This window comes from Borostomias antarcticus (genome assembly GCF_949987555.1).
Source record: "Borostomias antarcticus genome assembly, chromosome: 9".
Lineage (NCBI taxonomy): Eukaryota > Metazoa > Chordata > Actinopteri > Stomiiformes > Stomiidae > Borostomias > Borostomias antarcticus.
In genome coordinates, this window is record NC_140242.1 from 10,460,812 (window position 1) to 10,484,494 (window position 23,683).

At 47.0% G+C, this 23,683-nt stretch overlaps 2 protein-coding genes across 3 annotated transcripts; one reads left to right on the top strand and one right to left on the bottom strand.

Annotated features, from left to right (window-relative positions):
- The first annotated feature begins 1,261 nt into the window (after nucleotides 1–1,261).
- Nucleotides 1,262–12,947, top strand: LOC311313137 (BCLAF1 and THRAP3 family member 3). 2 transcript variants are annotated; one of them, XM_084443193.1, is made up of 9 exons: nucleotides 1,262–1,511; nucleotides 2,170–2,213; nucleotides 8,280–8,449; nucleotides 8,570–8,699; nucleotides 8,814–8,886; nucleotides 9,798–9,937; nucleotides 10,107–10,221; nucleotides 10,410–10,506; nucleotides 12,598–12,947. In XM_084443193.1, exons 2-9 carry the CDS (start codon nucleotides 2,179–2,181, stop codon nucleotides 12,609–12,611), a joined length of 774 nt encoding a protein of 257 aa, XP_084299319.1. In that variant the 5' UTR covers nucleotides 1,262–1,511; nucleotides 2,170–2,178; the 3' UTR covers nucleotides 12,612–12,947. The 2 variants fall into 2 exon arrangements, with proteins under 2 accessions (XP_084299319.1, XP_084299320.1); XM_084443194.1 differs by lacking the exons at nucleotides 1,262–1,511; nucleotides 2,170–2,213 and adding an exon at nucleotides 3,548–8,069.
- A 1,408-nt stretch (nucleotides 12,948–14,355) lies between these two features.
- Nucleotides 14,356–21,910, bottom strand: lipib (lipase, member Ib; the record flags this gene model as incomplete). The annotated part of the gene is made up of 10 exons (XM_084442835.1): nucleotides 14,356–14,440; nucleotides 14,546–14,719; nucleotides 15,036–15,144; nucleotides 15,681–15,770; nucleotides 16,264–16,431; nucleotides 16,556–16,645; nucleotides 16,766–16,867; nucleotides 17,191–17,299; nucleotides 18,127–18,521; nucleotides 21,859–21,910. 10 exons carry the CDS (start codon nucleotides 21,908–21,910, stop codon nucleotides 14,356–14,358), a joined length of 1,374 nt encoding a protein of 457 aa, XP_084298961.1.
- Between the last annotated feature and the right edge of the window lie 1,773 nt (nucleotides 21,911–23,683).

Here is a 23,683-nt window from a genome sequence, read left to right on the forward strand (position 1 = left end):
TGATCTGCAGCTGCAGGACCATGGCCACCATCAAGGTCTTCAACATTTAAATGGTTAAATGCAATTAGGCCTACTGTAAGTCGCTTAGCAGACACACAAAAGTGTGCTAAATAAATGACTAAGGTAATGCTGGACAAAAGTGTCTGCTAAATTACTGATGTAATGTTACCTCCAAAGACTAGCACCTGTGTGAATGACAAGACCATTGTAAAGGGTGAGTACTGAGAAAAGCTCTAAATGCAATGAATTATTATTATTGTTATTGCTATTATTAGCACCTCCATGGTCTTGCCCCATCCTCCTGACCATCACCAAGGTTCCTCTGTGTCGATTTTGACAATCTGAAGTCCCTCCTTGTGTCCGCGCCGTCAAAATAGGTCCTCAGCAGGGACGTGGAGGTTGACTTGGTGAGGACCTCTGTCTTCCATGTGAGCCTATAGGGGGAATATTATTAGGGCAAACTTTAACTCATTTGTGCGTATGGCATATACTTGTCTTTACAATATGATAATAGATAGATGTCATTATCTGTAGAGCTAAAATGTAACATTACAAAGCAGGCTTGTAGTGATGAGTAAACCCAGGTAAACTTAGTTTACCCACCTCTTTAAAATGAGTTGAGTTTTATTGTTTTGCTTACCTGCCTCTCAGAATCTATTTAATATAACATCCCTGGTACAAATGTAACAGTATAGCTAGCCCCAAGCCAGCACATGCGGGGCTATCAACTAACCTAGCTAACTAGCGTAGCTAGCAAGCTAACGTTCAATATTTACCTCAACTACAAGCATGTCGAGAAGATCTCATGACGGCTCTTCTCCTTGCAGCGTTAACACGACTTCTCCTGGCGGCAGCAGCAGCCGCACATCCCATGCCAGGAAAAGGCTACATTTTTGTGGATAATACACAAAATGATCACAGAAAACACCGGATTATTGTACCACAGCTTCGCGGGAGTGAACAGTATCGTATCCCGTCACTTCCGCTGGATGACTCGAGTAGCATGCTGTATTTTCTCGCATACTACACGCGTTTTGTGGAACAGTAGGTACTATATAGTATGTAGTATGCCTACTATATAGTGCCTACTATATAGCAAGTAGCAGGTAGTATGCATTTCGGACACGGCCACAGTTTCTTTCGACTGCCTCGTGGTGGCGGTACATGATTCTTTCTCCCCCTAGTCAAAATAGTTTCCGGGTTGTTTCGCGCTTTGGGTGAAACATTTCCACTCACATCTGTTTTGGAATCACGATCCAGCTAAACGCAGATTTTATCACGACAATCAATCAATATCTTCATTTGACGTTCTGTCACCGTTTCAAATATATAGTTAGACAGATTATAGCGAGAGTTCCACCCGTAGTTTGTCCAAGTTATAAGTCGTATTTGGTGCTTTGATATCCTACCTAGCTGCCCGCTTCAGTTTCCTTGAAGGTTCGCCGCTAGCTAGGCTAGGCTAGGCTAACGTTAGCTATAACGTTAGCCGTTTTGGCATTCTTGGCTTTTGGGTAAGTAAAGTGAAGCCGCTAGCTAAGTACGTGCTAGCCCAGGGACAGTCTACTTACTGTAATGAAATGTATCAGTTGCAATGAATGATACAGTATGCTAATGATTAGGCCTACTATTTTCTGGCTCAAAGTGTGTAAGTGCTTAGCATACAGCTTCATGTTTGGGCACCTTCTAAAGGGGAAGTTCGGAGCAGAAATGGAAGCAGACAAAGTTCCATTACTTTAAAACTGGATAGTTAGCTAAATTAGATTAGATTGCTGCCTAACGTTATTCAATTGAAAGTAATTTGAATCACATTCTGTTAATTTGATGGCATTTAAATGTCACAGACTAAAGAAAATATAGCCACACTTAAAATTTGTTTGTGTATGGGTAGTTAATGTTAATGGGCCGGCTGTGGCTCAAGAGGTAGAGTGGGTCGTCCAATGATCGTAGGGTCTGCGGTTCGCACATGTCGAAGTGTCCTTGAGCAAGACTGATCCCCAAATTGCTCCCAATGAGCAGGCTAGCACCTTGCATGGCAGCTGCCACCATTCGTGTGTGAATGTGCGTGTGAATGAGAGGCAATTGTAAGGCACTTTGGATAAAAGTGCTATATACGCGCAGGCCATTTACCATTTAATTGTATTGTATATTCCTTCCCATCTTGTTTTAAAGGTGGAGAGAATGTCAAGACCAAGGTCACCTCACTATTCACATAGGTAAATTGCATTGTCATTCTCATTTATCTTATTCCAGAGTATTTAGGTTTGAACTCATACAGCATAAAATGGTGGTGATGCATACTGTTTTATACCTTGCCAACATCATATAGTAGAACAGGTTGTTTTTGTACTGTATACTCAACCCTGGTACTTGACAGTAACGCTGCGCTCACATGCTTGCGTTTGATGCGTCAACATTGACGGATACCATTCACTTTCAATGGCTGCAGCCGAATGGTATTTTGGTTCCGTTGTTGTCCTGGTGCGTTGCGTTGCTAGCGTCGAAAGTTGAGAAATGTTCAACTTTCAGATGCGTTGCTGGAGCTGCCAACCAATCAGATGTCTTGATGGAGAAAGACCTCATCGCAAGGCGGGATTTTCACATTTTTCGATACCAAGATGGAGGACAAACGCTGTTTGTTTGCAGGATAGGATGTACCCAATACCTGCGGGCACCACGTTCACGTTGCCTCAACCACAATGCATAGACGATCGCCACACGTTCGACCAGATTAGCATCCATGACAGCACTAAACAAAAACCGGGTGGGTTTTCAAAATAGTGCGCGCTAGCAGGTTTGGAGAATCTACTGGCTGTTGAGAGCGCAGTTTCAGACAATGTGATTGGTTGTTGTTGCGTGCGGCAGACACGCCTTCCGCCATACGTTGACGGACACGCATCAAACGAAAGCGTGTGAGTGCAGCGTTAACATGCCCTCCATGTCCCTCACCACACTGTCCTCACACACTTAACAATATGTTCCTAATATTCCCCTTCTACAGAATGAGCCCAAGGAGGTATGAAGACAGAGGAGATTCCTGCTCTCAGAGGTTCCCGTGGGACGACCCTAACTTTGACCCGGAGAGGGTTCTGGCGGACCTGGACAAGTTGCCCTGGGGAGAAGTGCCTGAAGACTTGAAGGCACTGAGGGAACACTTGATGGAGGAGATCCACCCTGGGGCCCAGAGAAGACCTCCCCGTTCCCCGGGCCGCCACCACCACCGGCCTGGACACCACCACCTCCCCCCGGAGGAGTACCACACCCACCGCAGGAGCCTGTCGCCGCCACCTCACGAGCCGGGCTATGGCGAACTCGGAAGGTTCTCCCCCAAACAGCTGCTCCGTGAACGTGATGGCGGGGGCGGAGGAGGAGGGCTCAGAGAAGAGTTGGGGAGATTTGAAGAGAGGGAGAGGCCTTCCCGCTCTCCCCAGAGGCTGCCCAGGGAGAGGTTGCCATCTGTGGCTCACACACACCAAGCCGACCCCCAGCACAGAGACCCGTCCGCCGGCTGGGGAAGAGAGGAGCAGACGCGAGGGCAGGGGAGATCCAGGGAGAGGTTTCACAACCAAGGAAGAGGGGGTGGGAGGGGAGGGGGAGGAGAGCCATGTGGTCCGTTCGAAGACAGGCGGAGAGAGGACCTGCAGCGCGAGAGGAGCCCTCACTCAGACAGGTACAGGAGGGAACAGGATGAAGCAGTGCACCCTGGGTAATTTTAAAGGAGTGCGTTTTCTGGCCGAAGCCAAAGAAGAAGAAAAAGAGAAAGGCCCTTCTTCCCGATTTCCCAATGAGCCGAAAATCTTGCTACTCTTTCTGTGCATAGCCTAACCATGCAACGATAGGTGTAGCACTAATAGATATTGTAGTTGCATGCTTTCTTGTAACAGTCTCATATCTTGTGCATGTTTTAGATGTAATCATTATAAATCTGTCGTTGATATTACTTTACTTGGCTGCACTTGCAATCCAGAGAGCCTCTGACTTTTTAAAAAAAATGGCTACTTAGTTGTCACAATGTGCTTGTATTGTGATCTTTAATGCAAAGCTAAATCACCAGTTGTCACCTTAATCCTGTTTAATCTTATTGCTATGATGTAATCTTAAATAAATCGTAAAAGTTATGTCACCGAATGTAACAGATTGCCCCTAAAAATGTAGTTTAATTCCAGTTCGCCGTGTCATTGTTGAACAATTTCACCTGCTCTTATGTCGACACAGGTACGAAAGGGAGGCAGAGTTTAGAGAGCGGCATCGCTCGCTGGAAAGAGGGCCAGGGGAGCGCAGGGACGAACCCTGGGGAGGCTTCAGCCAGCGGGGGGGCCGGGCGTGGGGCCCCCTTGTTGTGGAACACGATCACGGCATGATGAATGACAGTGGAGGACCGCCGCGGCGGGAACCTTTTGAGGACCGGAGGGACCGAGGCTCGAGTCGAGAGAGACTTCGCTATCGAGCCGGATCCTCTCAGGAAAGGTTCAGGAAGTCGAATATCAGAGAAGGGGCCAGAGGCCACCCCGTCGTCCATGATGGTAGGAGAGACCCTGGTCATGAGGCTAGAAGAAGCAGCCCCGTTCACCCTGAGGGTAGAAACAGCCCTAGCCATCGTGATGCTAGAAGAAGCCCCATCTACCATGAAAGGACCATCCCCATTGGCCTCCCACCAGGTAGAGAGGGTCCAGTGGACCACAGGGGCAGGAGCAGTCAGGCTCACAGGGGCAGAGGGAATCCTTCCCGGGGTGGACGGATGGACTCAGGGCCTTCCAGGAACCAGCCCCACCCACAACCATTCCCCCACGGGCGACCACACTCCCCTCAGCAGCAGAGGCAAAGTGTTCGGCCCAGGGAACCAGACTGGGACGTTGACTCCAGAGAGGAGGAACCACCTGGTTGGGTGCAGGAACCCCATAGTGCACCTCGGTGGGAGAAGGACAGGCAGAGAGGCAGAGGCCGGCCCCACCTAGGAGGCAGGATGGACCCTGCGATGCCCCGCGGGAGGGAACAAAACCCTCACTGGAACGAAACGCAAACTCTCAACGTGGAGGAGACGCTCACCATCAAAGTGGACATGAACTGCCGCGTTGGCCAGAACAGGTAAAGTATCTCTGAACGCAGCTATCAAGGGGGTCAAGGGTGAAAGTTCATGCTTCCATTCCACAATTCAACGGTGGGCCACTGAAGAACATTTGGATACTGTAGCAGGAAGAAGGTGTTCAAAAGCCAGGATGAATTCTACAAAGTCATTCTTGGAAGATGAACACTGTAACACCGGAGGCTGTTATATATTGAAATCTCACTGTGGAATCCAAAGGCTATATTGTGGGAGCAACACCAGCAACCCTATATCCACAACCCTGGAGTATCGTAAAGGAACCGAACATATCATAGTCATGTTTTGAACAGTTGGAAGATGACGGGGAGCACACAAATGAAAACACCTGATCACTTTCATCCCAGTCAATAAACCTAACAAGATATAGGAACTTTCCATGGTGATGGACGTGGATACCTCCCATACTGAAAAAGCTGTCAGAAAAACATACTCGAGTGTGGAGAGAGACCCGGAGTTTGACCTTTTTGTCATCGAGTTCATCTCATCACCATGCATTGCTGAAGTGTTTTTTAAGCACACTTCTTTGGCAAATGGAGTGCGTGATCAGTCAAGGGGTCAGGGCCTCCAGCTCTTTCGGTAGCACTCAAAAAAGACGATTGAACAAGAGGAGAATATCAGTGCAAACTAAATTTATCAGCACAAGACACAGAAGAACCACCAGGCTAAGACTGGAGGCCAGCACTCATGTAGGCCTACTGTATATCATGACAGTCTGGGCCCTAGTTGGCACAGTGAATCAACATGGTTGAGTTGGTGTTCCAAGGCTCACTGGGCAGAAATTGTATGAGGATGAGTGGGAAAACATCTGGACGACATTGACACACTGGAACCTTTTCGTTTGGAAACACCTCAGTCTTAAAAGCTACAGGAACATTTTGAATCGCCGTCTCTTGGGGAGCCATGTGAAGCGGAGGAGGATGTCAGAAGGACTGTTTCCTGCAAGCAACAGAGACCGACAGTAACAGCATCAAAGCCTGCTCAGCTAACGGTTGTTGTGGATATGTCCACCAAAACACCTGCTCTACTCCAAGAACACTAATAATGTTTTGAACTGACAAGCTTTTGCCTTAGACCTGAATTAATGTGCAAAGGTAAGTCAACATGCTCTTCCTTAAAAGGCTTCGAAAAGGACAGTCAATTGGAGTGAGGAATTGCATGGTCTCCCTTCTCACACACCAGTGAAATGACTTGGATGTCTGACACAAACCTCTGTGGATCTCAGGTGACCTAAAGACGAGCATGACCCAGCCCCTGAGAGCACACATCTGTTTCTTCAGGGAGGCTGTTTTTGAATCCCAAACCAGGATTCCCAGGCCCTTTTGAAGAGTTTCCAGAAGCAATGACCCTGATGAGAAAGAATTGCTCAGATGCAACACTACAACGACTGGCCGCTGGAACAAAAATGGGCGCGGAAGGTGGACATTCCTCAGATGTCTGGTCCCTTCCCTGGACGCATTTGGAAGCATAGACAAGCGTACAGTTCCATGCTGAAACTGGGACCCAGGGAGCATGCAAAGACCCTGCCTTGCAATGAAACTGGACAGAACAAGGAGCACAACACTAGGACTTTGGCCATAACAGGAGGGAGGTGAAAGGATTAACAGCTACAAAAGAGCTGCCAAAGCAGACAAAGTACCGGAACTTCAGGTCTGGGAGTCCTTGGGATACGAGAATGTGCACTCTGTGGACATACTTGAAGACAAAGGTTGGATTACAGTACTCTGTAGTAGAACACCATAATTACATAGGCTACATCAAGAATGTCCTCACCATGGAGTGGACACCAAAGAGTTACTGGACAGACGGGATGAGACAGTAAGATTTGACAAAGAGAATTGAAGGTTCCAATGGAGAGGCAGTGTGATAGACTGGGCTCCTTAACTCCTAACCCAATATGAAGCTTTCATTTGGACTAAAAGCCGTTAAACACTCAACTAACTTTGCAAAATATCTGTCACGTCTACATTCAAAGGAGCTTGAGTGTTAACTGAAGTTCTCAGTCGAGGGAATGGCTGTGACTCATTCAGGCTAGAGGATCTCAGAGCTCACCTGGTACCTGGAAACAGGGTACTGCATCAGCAAGGCTATGCTGTACATGAACACGTCCCAAAACTGCCAGTGTGGCACAGTGTTCCAATGAAAGCACACTATCCCCCATGATCGAAAACTGTTATTCACACACATGGAAGTGATCCTCAGTAGACTCAAAAGAATTGGGAAAATGCAAGAGGCGGTGCTGCAAATGTCAGGCTCAGCCAAGAGGGTGAAGTGGATGATGAAGCCTCCTCTGTGATGGTCCGTGGACTGTGCAGAACACAAGGAAAGAGAGGTTCCAGAACTGTGGACTGTATAGAACACAAGGAAAGAGAGGTTCCAGAACTGTGGACTGTAAAGAACACAAGGAAAGAGAGGTTCCAGAACTGTGGAGTGTATAGAACACGAGGAAAGAGGTTCCAGAACTGTGGAGTGTATAGAACAAGGAAAAAGAGGTTCCCCAACTGAACCATGCAGGACACAAGGAAAGAGAGGTTCCACAACTGTGGAATGTATAGAACACTAGGAAAGAGAGCTTCCACAACTGTGGACTGTATAGAACACAAGGCAAGAGAGGTTCCAGAATTGTGGACTGTATAGAACACAAGGGAAGAGAGGTTCCAGCAAAGATGATACCACCACCAGCCTTGGACCAAACGTGAACAAGCACCACATTGAACACAGCAAGTCAATAGAAGGGTCTAAATTGGATCTAAAAAAGCATGAGCTTTCACCCTCCCTTTTTGTCATATCTCGGCAAATGCACAGGAAGGGATGTCTCTCTTCCTGTTGCTCCTTTCCTGCAAACTTTAGATTACAGTTAACAATTAGATTTTGATTGGATCTAAGTGCGTTTGATTTATAATACTTGGACAAAGACACCAATTTGCAGCATTTATTGTATATGTCGTGAGTCAGTTTCTCCATAACTAAGGTAAGTTTATTCGGTAAAGGTAAGGTAATTCTGTTGGTAATATTTGCCTTTATTGAAACAGAAATGTCATGGCACGTCACTGTGCTTCTACATAATGATATACATTGTAAAGTCAGTTTAGCTCTGATATTGACTGGAAAGACTAAACTCAAACATTCCCCTGGTACTGCGCTCCTCTCTTTCTGATCACCCTCTTCTTGTCCTCTCCAGCCAGCTGTGTTACTCATCAGACAGACAGCTGTCTCTGGACCTGGTCAACGTCGGCCGCCAGAGACTCGACTTCCTGCCCATGCTTGAGCATTCTGGGACATACAGAGAGAACGCCATGCATTCTGGGACTTTTGCCCAGGAGATCATCAGTCTGGTTCACAAAGTGAAAGGTTGGCACAGCAAACAACAGCAAAGCAAACTACACACGAGATTCTGGTATCTGATTTTCCATTTCGTCGGGTACTCGGTGTCAAACTCTCTCATTCCTTTCTCACGTCCTTCCCTTCCAGAGCACTATTTCAAAGGTGATGGCATCACACTCAACCAGCGTTTCTCTGGCCCCCAGGAGGGGGGTCTAACTGTCGAGGGCGACGAGGAGGAGGAAGAGTTGGCGGAGGAAGAGAGGCCCACTTTGAATAGGTAAATCTCTCATCTCCCTGTTGAATACCTACACTTGAATTAGTGCCATTACTGTAGTAAACGACTTGCTGCTGTTTTTTGTTTTATTGTTCACATTTTCTTTTCCTCGTCCAGGCGTTTCAACATGAACATGAAAATGAAGGTGCCTGACACCAAGCCGCTCTTCTCCAGTGTGGGCCGTGTGCAGGTAGACGCTGAAGCACTTCCAGCGGCCAGGCTGTGTGCTCTCTCTTTCCCTCTCTCTCTCTCTCTCTCTCTCTCTCTTTCCCTCTCTCTCTCTCTCTTTCCCTCTCTCTCTCTCTCTCTCTCTTTCTCTCTCTCTCTCTCTCTCTCTTTCCCTCTCTCTCTCTCTCTCTCTCTCTCTCTCTCTCTCTCTCTCTCTTCCCCCCTCTCTCTCTCTCTCCCTCTCTCTCGGGGCTGTGAAGTCTCTCCTATGATGTTTTTAGCCTCTCTTACTCTGAAAATGTAATTTAATGTAATTTATTGCTTTATAAATGTTCTTAGCCGGTAGACAAACATACTCCAGGAGCTTGCTCGATCGCCTTGTTGAGAGGGGTCAGGGAAGAATTTTTACAGCTCACTTATCTGGCCCCCGGGTGATGCTGGTTTTTTGCTTCCCTCTGGAATATGTAGGGATGGGTCGTATGCCCACCTCCCTTGTTCTCTGTAAAGCGCATTGTGTTGTCTCTGGGTATGAAATGCGCTATACAAATAAAGCTTTGATTGATTGGTTTTGATTGTAAACAGTACTAATTTCACCGAACATTCAACAGCCATCCCTTCACGCTGTAAACCTCTGCGAAATTCGGATTCGGATTAATTTGAGGTTTACAGCGTGAAGGGATGGCATAAACCCAGTCAATTATAACAAGTGCAATCAAGTAAGATGATCAAAAAGCAAAAGTTTAAAATGACTGAGGGGAACTAAGTTTAAAAGTGCATTGCAATAGGTTCCAGGCGGCAGGAGTGTAATGAGAAGGAATTTTCCCAGCTCAGTGGGAGCCCTAGGGTAATGACTCACTTTTCTAGCTAGATCAGCTAGCTAGATGGTGAATGGGGAGGCGCGTTCTGATGATTTATATCTATTGTTTTTGGAAGCCCCATCAGAGGCAGCAGCTGATGAACGACCCCGGAGACCTGAGGCACGACCTGGAGCGGCGGAGGCAGGAGAAGTTGGAGGGAGTGAAGGTCACCATTCCCGGTGGCAACCTCTCACAGCGCCCTCTAGGCCCAGGGAGGTGAGTCTACAGACCGGAGACAACTATTGCCGCTGTGTTAACGACGCAATGCTATAAAAAAAAAAAAAAAAGTACCCACAGTACCTCCTTACCAGCAGTTATGCTGATTTGACATGGCTTGGTTGGTAGACGCTAGATACAGTAGTAGGTGATGCCTTCTCTCCCTCAGAGAGCAGCATGAGGAGTACATGAGTGAGGAAGAGGTGATGATGCCTCTGGAGGAGGATGAAGTCTCAGGCTGGTCAGGAGAACAAGACCAGGGGAGAAGATGGGATGGACACATGGTGAGAAGTGTGCGTGTGCGCGTGTGTGTGTGTGCGTGCGTACACTCGTACAATGTTGTTGGATGATGGATGATGTTTCAAAATTTCAAACTGTATAAAAAATGTATTAAGGTACAGGCACCATCATACTAGTACAATGTACAGTGAAATTAATAATTAACGTCTGTCTTCCTCTGGTTTTCCTCCAGGGTCAGAGGAGAGGAGCTCTGTTCAGACCGAACGCGAGCACCATGAGGAGAAACTACCGGCCACAGAACCGCCCCGGCAACCGCCGCAACGCCAACGGTCAGTCACTTCCTGGTTACACACAAGAATACTATTTCTGTGTATACTTAAATGCTTTAGCTTCTACTATTGTTTTTGTCTGTATATGATATGGTCTACTGTATGGTTTTGACTGATATAGCCACATATTAAAGTATCAATGAAGGCCCATGTTGACCGGCCTTGAATTCAACACAAAAAAAGCTTTAAAGCGACCCTCACAGGGAAGAATCTCCACACAGAAATGTTTTACTACCAAAAAGTTCCCTTACTTTTTTATGGCGCCATTTTTCCTATCTCAGTTCCCCAGGGGGGCTTCTTGGCTTTGGTAGCTTTTTTGCTCAATACAGTCGTGTTAATGACAACATTGTTGTGGTCGAATTCTAGACCGTGAAACAAACTATTCAGACAAAGAACTTGCTGTTAGAGACTTAAGGTTTTATTGTCAACAAGCCCTGAGTTGCCTGCAGTCAGAACTGAGGTTTCAGTGCAAAACCCAAGCATTTATAACATTGAGATTGACGTTTTCATCACTACCTGATTGGATAAAAAGTGGGGCAGTACAGGATTACAAAGATGCATCACAGATGACCTGTTAAGAAAGTTAAGACTATATACAATATGGGCTTAAATTGGGGCTTTAATACTGTATGTGGCTATGAATTATTGGTCAAAACCATACAGTAGGCCATAGGGATGGGAATCGTTAGAGAGAAAAAACAGCAAAATGGTGTGTCTACACTGTTAAAAAGGAAAAGATAAGAAGCATCATTTATTTGAACATGTTCAAATGTTATCAGGCAGACATGCATGCATACTTTTTTCTACTCTGTTTCTACACTGTTCAGACTCAGAGATAATAAAACCTGAAGACCTGTTTTTCCACACTGAAAATTGATCAGGAATCGATAAGGGAATCGATAAAGAATCAGAACGATAAGCAGAAAGCATTGCTAAGGGCATTGGTATCAATGAAATCCTGTTGCCATCTCTAGTAGATCATATCATATACAGAAAAAAACACAACACTAGTAACAACATTGCTGAGTTGGTATTCTTAGAGAGGGAGCGAGGCTGGAGCCTGGTGGTTCTGCGCGAGGCTTTGCTGCAGTGTTACAGTGTGGAACACACACCCCTGAACTCATGACGCTTGGCTCTTTACAAGGTTTTCCCTGCTACATCTTTAAGGGACACAGTCACACTTGTTTAAATGAATATTATTTAGATTCAATACTTCAATTCTGTGTCAGGCCTTCTTAACACAACCATCGGTGGTGACGTCACTAGACTGGTGTGCCCTTTGAAGTTTTGCTGTGATTTCCGCAATTCCGTATTCCATGTAGGGAAACGGCTACACTGACAGTGATTTTATAAAGGCCTACACAGAATTGAAGTATGTAGTCCAAATAATATTAACTTACACAAGAATGGACTGTGCCCCTTGAATCGTATCCGAGTCAATCCAGTCATCTCCTCTGCTCACCCACTCTGAGCACCATTAGAACTCACCTTTTTCCTAACTCAACTCCTTAAGGCCAATTTATACTTTGTCATACGACACCTTTGAAAGTGTCACTTTCAATCACTCTCGACACTTTTTTGTGTCGGACAGGGGTGTCTTGCACCTACCAAACTTTCTAATGTCGCAGACTGCGTCACTTTTGTCGCACAGGTGTGATTGGACAGCTAGATAGAAGGCACGTTCGTTGTCATGGATGCTTTGGCTTCCTTGTTTTGGTTTTGGCTGAACAGCCGATGCACCGAACAGCTGTAGCGTGCATGCCGGTAAAGTACGACACCCAACAGTCAAAACTTGACAGTTTATTTCGGTTTATTATGCATCTAAACATGATGGAAGGTATTGAGGAAAGACTGGCAGAACTTGTAAGAAGATATCCTTACCTATATAACTCCTCCCTGTCATCTCACAAAGATGCACAAATGACTCAAGTTTGATGTCTGCAAGTTACCATGGAGGTGATCAGACACTTCGCTGAAGTAGAAATACTAAATGTCGGTTTCCTTTTTTTTTGTCAACAGACATTTGTCGTACACTTGTTGACTGAGTTTAAATTAAGCTTTACTGTACCTCTGTATGACTTCTTACTGTAGGTCCAAACTGGTGACCGGGGAGGTTTAAAGGATTCCAACACCCAATTGGCTGAGAAGACCTGGTGAAGGTGATGAAGTCCCATCATTGTTGAATTCACAACAATGCTTTCCTTACTGTACTGTGAATTGTGTTTATATACACAGATAGAAAATAGGAGCGAGGAACTGTCGACGCGGTCTCTGGTTTGATTTGATGAGGAGGAAGTGAGGTCATTATGCTAAGATCTGTGTATGTTATGCAGGGAAGTGATGTCATCCTCACCTGTTACTGCTGTTCCTTACCAGTGAATGAAATCGTCCTTTAATTTTCCTTGTGCGCTTTTATCCAATAAAAGAGGATATTTCTCATATAGCTTGTGTCTCTTCTCAGTGTTTTGTGACCTTGTTGCATTGCACAATAAACACACATGCCTATTTAAGTATTTCTGTATTACACGGGATACAATATTCTGATGTGTTTAATGAGAGTTTCGGTAGCTATGTACTGCACATGACCCACATATGGAACACGTCATCAAATCATGAGTAAACCTGGCCCAGCTGGACCATGCGAGCCTGGCTTAGTGGTCCAGGAAGCAGACCCAGGCTGGCCACAGCACCTCAACCACACCAGACTGGCTGGGAGGCAGCCAGTCAACCCAGGGAGGATACTGAGCCCAGCACCCCTGATGCCTCCTAGAGATCCTCGCTGTTTTCAGTCCAGACGGGTTATTTACAGGGCAGGACAGTTACGAAGCGCCTGATGGTCATAAACAAGAATTTAAGACCCCCAAAAAAGTGTTCTAAAAGGAACGTACTGGAATGAAGGAACCTGTTGAGGAATCAGACGACTAAATGACTGTTAATCGTATTGTATACCAACATTATGGGGTATAAATTGTTACCGGGTTTATTCAGCTAGCCTGCCGGTCTCATTCTCACCTACAGCAGAAAACATTGAAAAGAGACAGTTAATTTCACCTGCCTTTCCTTCAGTATGTACTTTATGAAGTAGCTACAGAAATAAGAGATGAAACACAAGGAATGGAAATATACAGTGCGTTCAAACTTTCATGAATAGAACGCACAGTGCATTTATTTCAATCAAGGTAGAAATACAAAATATGACAATCAAATAAAACATGGCATTGCTTTATTACCACTGTTTCCCCATCTTTTCTTTTTTGTTCTTTTTTTTTTCCTGCTCGGTTTTATTCAAATGACACCATCAGTCATAACACTGCACAACACAGAGCTTTACAGAGCAGATACAACAGCTTACAACTGGTTACGAACACACTTGGACAAGTGTCATAGCAGCATCACCACCCCAGTATAAGGCACAGAGAGAAAGAGGAAAAACGTCACCGTGACGATAATCCCACAGAGCGTCAGCATCATCGATAATCTCAGTAATAATCCCTTTTCCAGACTGCATTGCTGTGCAGTATGTCACATGACCAGCGGACTGTTATTCTTTCACTTCTCCAGTAAAATGCTGTGATGTGACTTTCCTACTATATCAAATTTTTCCACTTAATCAACTCCTTCAAAATAAAAACATTCCAGCCCCTTTCCTGGTCTCATGTCCCAGAGAGAGTGGCTGGGCGTCATGTACGTTAGCAGCCAAGCCCCCAGCAGCCCTGAGAGTGTCTGGGAGAACCATATTAGGACATGAGGGTGTGTGTTTGGGCCTGGCAAAGGTAAGCTCCCTCTGTGTGTGTGTGTGTGTGTGTGTGTGTGTGTGTGTGTGTGTGTGTGTAGCAGCAGTCCTGTGGATCACAGGCGAGGGTTGCAGGGCAGCGGACGGAACGACACCTCCATGTTCTCCTCCATGATGATGTCATAGCGACACATCAGTGGCCTGCCACAGAACGGGGAGGAGAGAGGGTCATAAATTATGTATTGTAGTTAGGCTAATATTTACAGTGTGTGTGTTTGTCAGTTGCACTCGGCCCGTCGGTCTCACCTCTCGGGGCGGTCCAGGGGCGTGAGACGTATGCGCAGTAGGCGGAGCTTGTAGCGAGGGCCAATCACATTTCCGGTGGCAATGCGCAGGGAGATCTTGTGGATGGGCTGCAGGTCCTCGTCGAACTGGGCCAGCAGACGGGTGGATGTGTACTGTTCAAACCTGAAGAGCTTACTGGGGGGGGAGTTAACCGTGGGGGGTGATAGAGAGAGAGAGTGATTGAGAAAGAGTGTGTGTGTGTGTGAGATAGAGAAAGAGTGAGAGAGTGTGCGTGTGATAGAGAAAAAATGAGACATAGAGAGTGTGCACGTGTATGTGTGATAGAGAGCAAGTGAGAGAGTGTGATAGAGTGTGTGATTGAGAGAGAGTCAGATAGTGTGTGTGTGTGTGTGTGTGTGTGTGTGTGTGTGAGAGTGTGTGTGTGTGTGTGTGGTGTGATTGAGATTGTGATAAAGAGTGTGTGTGTGCAGTGTGCACGCGAGAGACTTACTGGTCAATGCGTGTCTCTGTGACGCTCCTACCACTGTGCAGCCTGAGGAAGACGACCCCCCAGCGCAGGTACTGGTTCCAGGTCACCATGTCCACCCTGTAGCTCGCCTCTGCCACACACAGGACGCACACGGTATTACACATACAAACATGGTAATATAGCGCTTTTATCCAAAGCGCTGTACAATGGCCTCTCATTCACCCATTCACACAAACATTCACACACCAATGGCAGCAGCTGCCATGCAAGGTGCTAACCTGCTCATTTGGAGCAATTTGGGGTAGTGTCTTGCTCAAGGATACTACAACATGTGGAGGAGCTGGGATTCGAACCGCCGACCCTGCTGCCATACAACCCGCTCTACCTCCTAAGCTACAGCCACCACATGGCTCGGCAGCATGCGTTCATGCTTTCAGTCGCATTTGAGCAGGATAATGATACATTCTGCTAGTGCACAGGTGGACTGTGGTTGGTTATCGGTGAGAGAGAGAGAGAGTGAGAGAGAGAGACTCACTGTGATAAGGTAATGTGGTTGGTTATCGGTGAGAGAGAGAGTGAGTGAGAGAGAGAGACTCACTGTGATAAGATAATGTGGCCTGTGGTTGGTTATCGGTGAGCGAGAGAGAGAGTGAGAGAGAGACTCACTGCGATAAGGTAATGTGGCCGTCGTGCTGAAGTAAGCCTTGGTCTGGCCCAATCTGAGCAGTGTGTCCCTCCACCTGCTGACATCATAACCTGCGGGCACAAGCGTTGAGATGATGTGGTTCATTTATTTATTCAGGACACTAAATTGCAAAAGAAACAAAGACTGAAAGACAAGGGAATCGTATAGTTTCTAGGTCATAATTATAATTTCTGCATACATACAATATATTCCAATCCACTTTATTTACAAACGCAAGGTTACCAAAGTGCTGCACAAAAAAATCAGTAAAATACAAGTAATAATACATAACACACTAAAACACAGAACACAGCTAGTGATTTCTAACAATACAAGACACAAATACAGAGGAGCACAAGCGCTGAATTAAAAGCCAAGGAAAAGAAATGGGACTTAAGGCAAGATTTAAACATTTCAAGGGAGGGGGCATTTTGACATGGGGGGGGGGGGGGGGGTTACTCATTCCACACTTTAGGGGCTTGTACTGAAAAGGCGCGTATACACATACTACACACACATTAGTTCACTATGTCCCATATTCCTGTGGGTGGGGTTTTCTCCCACCTAGTATTGGGCAGGGGTGGGGCTTAAAGGCCTCGCACTGCAGGCACCGCCCATCCAGGAAGTCAGCGTAGGATGCGCAGGGGTAGCCTGTCAGGCTGCAGGTGCGGTTGAGAGCGCACAGGAACAGGAACACAGAGCGCTGGTGGTCGCACACAAAATAAGACTTTCCTACGGGAGAGAGAAGGGCAGTCAGTGTGTGTGTGTGTGTGTGTGTGTGTGTGTGTGTGTGTGTGTGTGTGTGTGTGTGCGCGTATGTATGCATGCGTGCGTGTGTGCGTGCGTGTGCGCTCACCAGAGAAGATGGTTTTGGGGCAGCCAGGCTGGTCAGCGCCACCGTTGGCGTAATAGTCGATGTGGCCATGAGTCCCACTGAGACCAAACGCTGCAGACACGCACATTCACACGCAAGCTCAGTTACACAAGCACATATTTCCAGAAATGCACCGAGAAAATAAGGGGCACACTCAGTACACACACACACAATGCAGTACAGACTGCTTACAGTTCATGTCTGTGTGGAGGACATCGACGAACATGGCGTCTGAGGGGTCCAGTCTCTCGTCTGGCTGAGCTCCAGTGAACATGGGTCCTGCAGGGTCCAAACCTAAAGATTCAGAGTCAGATTCAGTACAAACCTAAAGATTCAGATTCAGTCCAAACCTAAAGATTCAGATTCAGTCCAAATCGAACCAGGACAGGAAGGTGAGATGACAGTTACTGCTGGTTTATTAGCTTATTTTCTTCCCTATCAAACTACCCTCCCTCTCTCTCTCTCTCCCTCTCTCTCTCTCTCTCTTTCTCTCTCCTTCTCTCTCTCTCTCCCTTTCTCTCTCTTTCTCTCCTTCTCTCTCTCTCTTTCTCTCTCCCTTTCTCTCTCTCGTTCTCTCCCTCTCTTTCTCTCTCTCTCTCCCTCTCCCTCTCTCTCACCTGTGATGCGTCCGATCCTTCCTTTCAGGTTGGCTCCTACGAACCCGGCCAGGTGAGCTCCCAGACTCACCCCGAGAAGGTGCACAGAGCTCAGAGAGACACCCTCCTCCTGAACACACACACACACACACACACACACACACACACACACACACACACACACACTAAGGCTGGGTATTGGAAAGGACCTCATGATACGATACGTATCACGATACAATGTGAAACAATATGGTAACATATTGCCATACAATGCTATATTACTCAACATTATTGAAAATGTTAAAATACAGATGCAAATATAACTTCATCCCCCTCTCCCTGGAGGTGATCCTGAGGGCGGAGGGAATGTAAGGACATTTTAAATACATTTAAAACATGAATAATGTATCTATTGAATTATATCTGTAATTTTTACATTACAGTCATTTATCTGACGCTTTTATCCAAAGCGACTTACAATAAGTGCATTTAACATAAGAAAAGACAATGTACTACCACTTGCCATTTTCTATATCTATATCTATTCCCTGTCTTGTTCTGTAAAAAAAATATTGTTTTACTGTATCAAAACTGTAGGCCTACTGTGGAAAATCAATACACTATCACTGAAAGAAATATTGCGATGTATTGCCGTATCGATTTTAGTGCACATCCCTAACATACACACGAGGCACTGTTATAGCAGAGGAACAAATGGGCTATCAGTCATTCTCTCTCTCACTTTCTCTCTCTCTCTCTCTCTCTCTCTCTCTCTCTCACACACACACATGCACAACACACTGTTTTCGAGGATATATAAATATGTTTATATATAAACTACAGATATTTCAGATAGCCTACTGTAAACACACAGATATACTCTCTCTCTCTCTCTCTCTCTCTCTCTCTCACACACACACACACACACACACACACACACACCCTCTCTCCCCTCACCTGCATGCTGATAATGAAGCCTGTGAGGTTGTCGGCGGCCTGCCTCGTGTTGGCCACGGCTGTGAAGTAGTTGAGGTTGGCGGCGCCCCGGTTCCAGTCCACCACCACCACGTTCATGTCCTCTTGCTCCACCAGCAGGGCCACGATGTGGTCCACCCAGACCGGCGGCGCCCCCGTGGGCCGGTAGCCGTGGATGACGAAGGCAGTGGGCAGCGAGAGGTTGAAGAAGGGCTGGGCGGAGAGCGGGCGGCGGTGGCTGAGCTCGCGGCCGCAGGCCAGGTTGGCCCGGGTGTAGAGGAGCAGGCGCACGTACAGGGAGGTGCCGATGAACGACTCGTGGAAGTCCAGGTCGGTGAAGTTGTCGCACGGCGACTCGCCCGTCCTGCTCTCTTGGCCTACAAAGGGGGGGGGGGGGTAAGTAGGGCGGAGGTGAGAAATAAAGTGTGTGTGTGTGTGTGTGTGTGTGTGTGTGTTTATGTGTGTGCGTGTGTGCTTGTTGTAAAATGTTGTCACATCTCTTTTGCATTTCATTGTGACCTCCCAAGTAAAACCAGCCAGATAACGGTTAAATGTTGTGGCGGGGATATAGACGAGAGAAGAGAAGCAACGAATGTTGAACGGCTGGGAGGCGGAGACGACCCTGGACCGAGAGGTAACGGAGGGATCATACCCTATCACAGAGACAGGCTGTGTATGAGGGATGGATAACAACGGCTGACATGATGTGCATTTCTAATAGCGTTTCTCTCTAACCTTGTGCTATTCACGTTGCGTCGAGGTATGGTAAGTCTATAAAGATGTAGTTGTTATGGAAACGGTCACGCTTCGGGTCAGAGATTAGGCAGAGAATGCATGCTGGGAGTCGTAGTATTTCCGAAATATTAGTAAGCATTGCATGATTGTCAGTGGACTAACGGTCAATACACTATAGGCTATTTTACATCACAATCAGGTTCTTAACATTGAGTTTGCATGCTCTCCCTGTGTTCGCAAGGGTTTCCTCCCAAGAACCCAATATGAAAAACATTCAGAAGAACAGATGCTATGCAGTCCTGTCCCTGACCAGGACATGGACTGAGCACTTGGACTTGGTCCCCGGGCGCCACTAAGGAGGGCTGCCCACTGCTCCTGGCTGCCCCTGGAGGAGGACGGCTTGGATGGGAGAAATGCAGAGGATAAATTCCACCGGTGAGCACAGTAAATGCATGTGTGTTGTGTGTCGCCTCTCACTCAATGCGCACCGTATAACCGTGTGGCTCAGGGGCCAGAAACCTTTACTATCAGAACAGACAAGAATAAATTGATCTTATATCTGACTGGAGCCTTCATTTGAGCCTAATAATGAAGGCAGTGTTTACACTTAGATTTTTTTATTTCTTCAGATCTGGTGGTACGCACCCACGGGGGCCACATTAGAGGGAGGGTGGAGTGTTCTGGGGCTCCTGGGTGGCGTGTTCTGGGGCTACAGTCATTATCAGAGAGGGCTGCGTGGCTACAGTCATTATTAGAGAGGGCTGCATGGCTATAGTCATTATTAGAGGGCTGCATGGCTATAGTCATTATTAGAGAGGGCTGCATGGCTATAGTCATTATTAGAGGGCTGCATGGCTATAGTCATTATTAGAGGGCTGCATGGCTACAGTCATTATCAGAGGGCTGCATGGCTACAGTCATTATTAGAGGGCTGCATGGCTACAGTCATTATTAGAGAGGGCTGCATGGCTACAGTCATTATCAGAGGGCTGCATGGCTACAGTCATTATTAGAGGGCTGCATGGCTACAGTCATTATTAGAGGGCTGCATGGCTACAGTCATTATTAGAGGGCTGCGTGGCTACAGTCATTATTAGAGGGCTGCATGGCTACAGTCATTATCAGAGGGCTGCATGGCTACAGTCATTATCAGAGGGCTGCATGGCTACAGTCATTATTAGAGGGCTGCATGGCTACAGTCATTATCAGAGGGCTGCATGGCTACAGTCATTATTAGAGGGCTGCATGGCTACAGTCATTATTAGAGGGCTGCATGGCTACAGTGCTGCGGTGTCCGAAGGCTTTTTCAGCATCATGTTGTCTTTCGGAATGAGATCATTTACACTTGACGGACATGCCGTTAAGGCTTGTGTAACCCTACAGGGTTAACAACAGGCTCCAGCTCTGCGCACCCTGAATGTTCATGACTGCCTATGACAGGTTATGTCAGGTGGATTAGAAGCCATGAGCACTTCTGAACACTGCTGTCCCCATTCTAATGACTATACCCATTCACTTCAGCAGGTTTCTTCATGTCTAAATGGTGAAGCCCTAGAATTTAGATTGAAGGCGGTCGAAGGTCGCGCTACCCTGTTTCAGTCTCACTTCATCCTCCCCTTTCCTCTAGGAGAGTTCCTGGTTTGGCTCGGGTGAAAGGTTAAACATGAGCTACCGCCTCCCTGCCTCTTTCGTGCCTCGAGGCAGCTGTGAGGGATGTACACTGTAGTAGCATGTAGCCGGTCTTTGAGTCACACGACTCACTGTCAGCATGTCGAGTTAGCCTCAGGACCGCATAGCATTAGCTTCAGAGCTGTATCATTAGCGTTAGCATGTAGCTCTTAATGTAAGGGGCCGCTGGCTTTAGCCGGTGAGCCGTGCTCTGTAATTAGCACACAGATTCTCGGCTGCTCTCAATTGGATCATGCTGCTATAAAAAAGCAGCTCATCCCATCGCACTCTAGCCCCGCCCCAATCGCAGGAGGTGATTAGTGATTATTGTTGTCAGTCACCTAAGGGGGGCGGAACTGGAGAGGGGGGGTGTGGCCCCAATTCCACTTACCCCCATGCCTCCCTCTCTGTGTCAACAAATACATGTCTGACCTGTGTGTATGCGTGTACATGTATGTGCATGTGTGTGTGTGTGTGTGTGTGTGTGCGTGTGTGCGTGCGTGCATGCGATCAGGGGTTGTGATATGTATGTGGCTGTATGTTTGTAAGGTCAGCTGTAACTACTGGCTCAAAGCACAGTAGCAACTCAACAACCTCTGAGCAGACAGGGGAATGTTCCTACACCTCTTTGCGCTCTCTGTGGTCACACACTCTCACTCACACACACACGCACACACATATACACACTCACATACACAATCGTATGCATATGTACAGAGACCGCTGATTCAGGGAGGAGGAGGAACAGTTATTTTGGTCTACGGTGAGAGAAAAAAACTGTAGCCACAGCATGTTTCCTTTCCTATTACACACACACACATACACACACACACACACACACACACACACGCACACACACACACACACACACATACACACACACGCACCAAAGCATGTTTCCTTTCCTATTACACACACACACACACACACACACACACACACACACACACACACACACACACACTCACACACACACACATACACACACACACGCACCAAAGCATGTTTCCTTTCCTATTACACACACACACACACACACACACACACACGCACGCCACACACACACACACACACATGACAAACATACACACACCTACACACACACATGCATGACACACTCTCAGAGACAGACAGACAGACAGACAGACAGACAAACACACACACACACACACACACACACACACACACACTCAGGTGCACATGCAGAGACAGACATGAAGTTAGTCAGACAGACACACACACATGCACCAAGCACTTTCAAAGACAGCCAGACACACAGTCACACACACACATCATCATCAGGGGTCTTACCTTTGCAGAGCATGAGTAAGACCACCAGACACAATAGTCTCCAGGGTAACATCCTCACACCAATGACAGGAGAGAGAGGGAGAGACCAGCAGTAGACTTGTCTGATGGAAGAGAGATTGGGAACTGTCTAAGTAAAGCTGTGCGAGGGAGGGGACAGGGAGGGGGGGAGGGAGTAGACAGGGAGGGGGCGAGGGAGGGGACAGGGAGGGGGGGAGGAGGTGGGGAGGGAGGGGGGGGGGGGACGGGCGTACAATAGCTCAATCAGAATCACAGGGAGAAAGCTCAAGAGAAACTGAGAAATAGAGGAATTGAGAAAGAGGGAGATTGACAGAAACAACAACAAAACAAATATCTTCATTTATCACACGGTGAAACACACACACAAACATCACACGGTGTGGACGGCAATGCCGAAACACACTTAAACGAATGGCTGGAGCGTACACCGATGACATTTTTCTCCAGCTCTTAATCCATCCCATCCTCCTTCACCCGAGGGCAGCCGGGAGCAGACAGTAGGCAGCGCACCCGGGGACCAACCAAGTTTCTCCTGTCTGTCTTCGCCAGGCACTGACACCGTTCTTCCATTCCACCGTTCTTCTTCTGCATGTTTTTCATATTGGGTTCTTTATGGGGGAAACCCTTATGGACACAGGGAGAACATGCAAACACCACACAGAAAGGCCCAGAGACCTTCTTGCTCTGAGGCGAGTTTCTCCTGTCTGTCTTCGCCAGGCACTGACACCGTTCTTCCATTCGACCGTTCTTCTGCATGTTTTTCATATTGGGTTCTTTATGGGGGAAACCCCATATGGACACGGGGAGAACATGCAAACACCACACAGAAAGGCCCAGAGACCTTCTTGCTCTGAGGCGACAGTACTAGGTAGTGCCCCACTTAAGCAATTTTGGGGTTTAGGACAAGGACACTTCAAGGACACTTCAACACACTCCGGAAGCTGGGATCGAACCGGGGACGTTGCGATCCACAGCCAGCCGCTCTACCTTCTGAGCTACTGTACATGCCACCAGAGAGATCGGGAAAGAGAGACTGAGAGATGGACAGAGATTGAGAAAGAGAGAAATACTGTAGAAAATGGTAGACACATTCACACAGAGAGGGGAAAGGAGAAAAAGCAAAGAAAGAAAGAAAGAGTGGGAGAGGAGTTGGTCTGTGAATTTCTTATTTAGGTGACAAGTCATGTTGGACTTTGGGTGACCCAGTGAAAATAATGGAGTACAGTAACACACACACACACACACATACACCAAGGTAGAGGAACACTGCACTGCTAAACACTGTCAAGGCAGCACACATCACTGACATACTGGTAGACACACGCTCACACACATTTGAGTCAGATATAGTGCACATTACTTCACTAAAGCTGGAATATACACACAGTGATTTTGGTAAATGGCAACATGACTTTCTTCACCAGAGCAGAGCTTAACTTACAGTATCTTCCAGTGGTACTGTACTGTAAATGTACACAAAATATGGGTTCGTCCACCGCTATAAGTGAGGGCCACATGGGCGACGGTTATTAATAGCCAGTGCCTGTGGCCACGTTTTATCCAGCCCAGCCCTTCACACACCGACAAACTGACTGACTGACTGACTGCATTTAATGTATGGTACAGGGTTTAAATACATGTCATTTAATTTACCCAGAGTACAGGGCAGAGGCTTCAAAGCCTTCAAATGTTTCCAGAGCAGTGAAGCTACCCATGCCCCAGTGTGTGTGTGTGTGTGTGTGTGTGTGTGTGTGTGTGTGTGTGTGATCAGCGGTCCTGTGGTGGCTGTGCTGACCTGACATGCGGC